This window comes from Sapajus apella, unplaced genomic scaffold (genome assembly GCF_009761245.1).
Source record: "Sapajus apella isolate SASKATOON/1434 unplaced genomic scaffold, GSC_monkey_1.0 scaffold47, whole genome shotgun sequence".
Lineage (NCBI taxonomy): Eukaryota > Metazoa > Chordata > Mammalia > Primates > Cebidae > Sapajus > Sapajus apella.
Window position 1 is genome coordinate 13,497,480 of NW_022436987.1, and position 4,724 is coordinate 13,502,203.

The 4,724-nt window shown below is 42.7% G+C and overlaps 1 protein-coding gene across 1 annotated transcript in view; it reads left to right on the plus strand.

Moving 5' to 3' along the window:
• Positions 1 to 1,522, plus strand: part of LDHC (lactate dehydrogenase C) — a 47,452-nt gene extending 45,930 nt beyond the window's left edge. Inside the window, exon 8 of the mRNA XM_032240928.1 lies at positions 1,251 to 1,522. Coding sequence (XP_032096819.1) covers positions 1,251 to 1,415 — 165 coding nt within the window. The 3' untranslated portion in view covers positions 1,416 to 1,522. The remainder of the gene's footprint in view (positions 1 to 1,250) is intronic.
• Positions 1,523 to 4,724: the final 3,202 nt, after the last annotated feature.

A 4,724-nucleotide genomic window follows, 5' to 3' on the forward strand; every position in this document is an offset into this window, starting at 1 on the left:
AAAAAAAAAAAAAAAAAAAAAAAAATTTTTAATTTTTAATTTTTTGGGATACACTGAGTGCTTCTATCTTCTAAGACCAGGGAGAGGGTAGTATGGAGGTGGTGGAGGCTGATACACGCACATGTAGATGTTGTGTGAGTTGCCCAGGGTGTAGTAAGCTCTGGCAACTGCTGCTTGGCTTTGGTTGCAGGAGTGGAGGGAATTGTGGGGCTTCTGACAGGAGGTTCCAGGGCCCCAGGATAGGGCAGTGCCATGGGGTTGCACCTATCTCATGGCCTTATCCCTGATGGGAGGTCCTGGATAGAACTCAGGTGGAGGTGGTGGATAGGAGAACACAAGGGCAGGAGTACATTCCATTGCAGCTGGTGATGGGAGGCATAGGCCCCACCAGGCATGTAAAGAGTATCTATAGGCTCCACTGGGGGCTTACCTCTGGAGGCTTAAAATGCCACCTGTAGGCCAGGCGTGGTGGCTCATGCCTGGAATCCCAGCACTTTTCGGGAGGCTGAGGCAAGTGGCTCACCCGAGGTCAGGAGTTCAAGACCAACTTGGCCAACATGCTGAAACCCCATCTCTACTAAAAATACAAAATTTAGCTGGGTGTGGTGGCACATGCCTGTAATCCCAGCTACTTGGGAGGCTGAGGCAGAAGAGTCGATTGAACCTGGGAGGTGGAGGTTGTGGTAAGCCGAGATTGTGCCATTGCACTCCAGCCTGGGCAAAAAGAGCAAAACTTTATCTCAAAAACAAACAAACAAACAAAAAAAAAACAACAAAAAAAAAGCCACCTGTAGCACCCATTGTCCAAACTCAATTATGCTCCCTGCTGTAAAGGTATGAAGCAGAGCCTTCCCAGTCACCTCCTGCTTCACTGTTGCCTTAATGTAGTTTGGACTAAACACAAGCTGCTTGATCCTCATAGTCCTTCATCTGATAAAATGGCATCATGAAGGACTGCATGGCATCCTTCCTTGGGACAGAAAGATGACCTGGTAAGGAATAAGGTAAATTGTACCTTTCCTGGTCCTTCTAAAGGCCTCTGGCATCTTCTTCATGTCATTGAATGTAAGCTCCACATGGCCATAGGACATAAGGCTGCTCATGCTTTTGCTGCTCATCACTCTGCTGCCCTCTGAGCAATTCATGTTGAGTGCCTTACTCTCTCCTGTATATTCTTATTCTGATGCCCTTTTGCACAGCTCCTTTTCCATATCAGGTTACTTGAACAATAATCTACTTTTGCCTTTCAGGGATTATATGGAATAAAAGAAGAACTGTTTCTCAGTATCCCTTGTGTCTTGGGGTGGAATGGTGTCTCAGATGTTGTGAAAATTAACTTGAATCCTGAGGAGGAGGCCCTTTTCAAGAAGAGTGCAGAAACACTTTTGAATATTCAAAAGGATCTGAAATTTTAAAGCCTTCTAATGTTCCACTGTTTGGAGAACAGAGGATAGTTGACTGTATAAATTTTGAAAGTATTTTCATTTGATCTTTAAAAAATAAAAATTGGAGACCTATGACATAACTCCATTCTCTCAAGGTTAGAATGAGAAAGTGGTAGAGATTTTCCTCTTTGCGACTCCTTTATAGCTCTATTCTAATGATACCCAATCTGTACAGGTATAAGTTATACTTCTGAGGTGTCATATATGTAAGAGTGCCTTCAGATGTAGAATATGTATAATCATTATAATATAGAACTTTGATTCTTTTCGCAAACCAACCCCTTTTTCTAGTATTACAATTTTATCTTGTACTTTTGTCCATTAGAGTATCAGCATATTCATTTCATATTGCATTAGTGTCCTATGTTTATGCATAATCATTATAAATGCTGCTGGGCATGGTAGCTCATGCCTGTAATCCCAGCACTTTGGGAGGCCAAGGTCGGTGGATCACCTGAGGTCAGGAGTTTGAGACCAGCCTGGCCAACATGGTGAAACCCTGTTTCTACTGAAAATACAAAAAAATTAGCCAGGCACAGTGTGGGGTGCCTGTAATCCCAGCTTTTTGATATATATGGTCTTTAAAATAAGCATTTATAATTACTTTTTTTTTCAAGACAGTGTCGCTTTGTTGCCCAGGGTGGAGTGCAGTAGTGCAATCTCGGCTCACTGCAACCTCACCTCCTGGGTTCAAACAATTCTCCTGCCTCTGCCTCCCGAGTAGCTGGGATTACAGGCACACACCACCACGCCCAGCTAATTTTTGTATTTTTAGTAGAGACAGGATTTCACCATGTTGGCCAGGCTGGTCTCGAACTCCTGACCTCAAGTGATCTGCCTGCCTCAGCCTCCTAAAATGCTGGGATTACAGGTGTGAGCAACTCCACCCAGCTGATTGTTGACTAATGTTTGATAACAGTCATTATTAGCTCCCTTTTGGTGTCTAAAGGTGAAGTGCTTCTGCTGATTTATATAGTTACTGAGTACCAGCTTGGTCAGGAGACCCCCACCCAGGCGGCACTGAAGGTAATGAGAGGCAGACACCCAGATAGAACAACAGAGTGGATCTCTCCAGGGGACCAGCAGCCTATTGAACTGAGAGCCTCAGGGGCTAACAGCATTCCTGGCTGAAGGCCCTGAGCAGATTCTCATCCACATATTTATTCTCTCTTAACAGGCGATTCTTATTAAAAACAGGTGTTCTGTATTTACTCATAACATAAATATTCCAAGTAGGCAGCTGTTACCTGCCTACTACTAATTACAAACTAAAAGGTATTCTACACAAGGGAGCCACGGGGGCAGAACAAACTGAATGTTCCTCAACATATAGTGTATCCATACATATGAAATATTTCCTCGATTCCACAAAGAATTTAAGGCAGCTATTGGAGCTATACAATACAATAAAAAACTAAGAAATCATTTTTTTCTTTTTTTAGACAAGGTCTTGTTCTGTCACCCAGGCTGGAGTGCAGTGTTATAATTGTGGCTCACTGAAGCCTTGAACTTCAATGCTCAACAGATCCTCCCACCTTAGCCTCCTGAGTAGGTGGGACTACAGGCACATGCCACCATATCCTGCAAATTTTCATATTTTTTTGTAGAAAGGGTTTTGCTATGTTGCTCAGGCTGGTCTTCAACTCCTGGGCTCAAGGGGTCCTCCTGCCTTGGCCTCCCAAAGTGCTGGGATTACAGGCATGAGCCACCACTCCCGGCCAATTTACAAATTTTGACTAAAACTAGATCAGTGGGAAAGATTAGAAGGTAGATATGCAGGCCCTGAGGACTCACATGACTAGTGGAGGCAGATTCATTTGGTCAGAGAGTCATGGTTTACCCTCAGTTGATTATTCTTACTGTCTTGATAGCTTTCATTCTGGTCATCTATTCCTGAACATGATTAGTTTCCCATTATTTTATTCTTTTCCCTTTTTCTTCAGAATCTTCCCTTGAATGTATAAAATTATTATCAGTTAGGATGGGGGCAAGGGGAGTCTTCTGTAGGTTTTGGCTTTTTTCAAAGCTCATTTGTACAGCAAAACTTCATTTTAGGAAATTCTTGCAGAGATTAAAAAGCTGAAAAATTGATACAGTTTCTACAGGGAACATTCTAGTAAGTAAAACTGCTCTACATCATGTATTCTCAACAAGGCAATTTTTTCCTTACGTGGCTGAAAATTGGTTGTGGGGAGGAGGGAGGAAGGAAAAGATTTTTTAAAAATCGTAGATATTACAAGAGTTTGGCTCTCCAAAACTCAACCCTGCTTGACCAAATCTTAACTCCTTAATATTTAATTTCATGATGGGGGTGCAAAACAATTAGGGGGAAAATATCTACAAAGGCTCTTGAGGGAGTGATAATGAAAAAAGACTGAAAAACACTGCTCTACATTTTATAAAAATTTGTCAATGTGTATTACTGTATTAGGGTTCTCTAGCAGGACAGAATTAATAGGATGGAGATATATATATATATATATATATATACACACACACACACACACACACACACAAGTTTAATGAGGAGTATTGACTCACATGGTCACAAGGTGAGGTCCCACAATAGGCAAGCGGAGGAGCAAGGAAGCCAATCGGAGTTCCAAAGCTGAAGAACTAGGAGTCCGATGTTTGAGGGCAGGAAGCATCCAGCATAGAAGAAAGATGAAGGCTGGAAGACTTAGCCAATCTAGTCCTTCCACGTTCTTCTGCCTACTTTTATCCTAGGCACGTATCTGACTAGATGGTGCTCATCCAGATAGAGGGTGGGTTTGCCTTTCCCAGCCCACTGACTTCAAATATTAATTTCTTGTGGCAACACCCTCACAGACACACCAGGATCAACACTTTGTAACCTTCAGCCCAATCAAGTTGACACTTAATATTAACCAAAATTACATGATTCACAAATAAGTTAGAAAACAGGAAAAATGTGGTGGGAGAAATAGAAACTTTGGTTTATTCCAGACTGATTTTGGAGTCTATATTTTTATTTTTTATTTTTGAGATAGTCTCACTCTGTCACCCAGGCTGGAGTGCAGTGGCACGATCTTGGCTCACTGCAACCTCTGCCTCCCAGGTTCATAAACGATTTGTGTGTCTGAGCCTCCCAAGTAGCTGAGATTACAGGTGTGCACCACCATGCCCAGCTGATCTTTGTATTTTTAGTAGAGAGGCGGTTTCACCATGTTGGCCAGGCTGGTTTCAAACTCCTGACCTCAGAAAATCCGCCTGCCTCGACCTCCCAGAGTGCTGGGATTACAGGTTTGAGCCACCGCG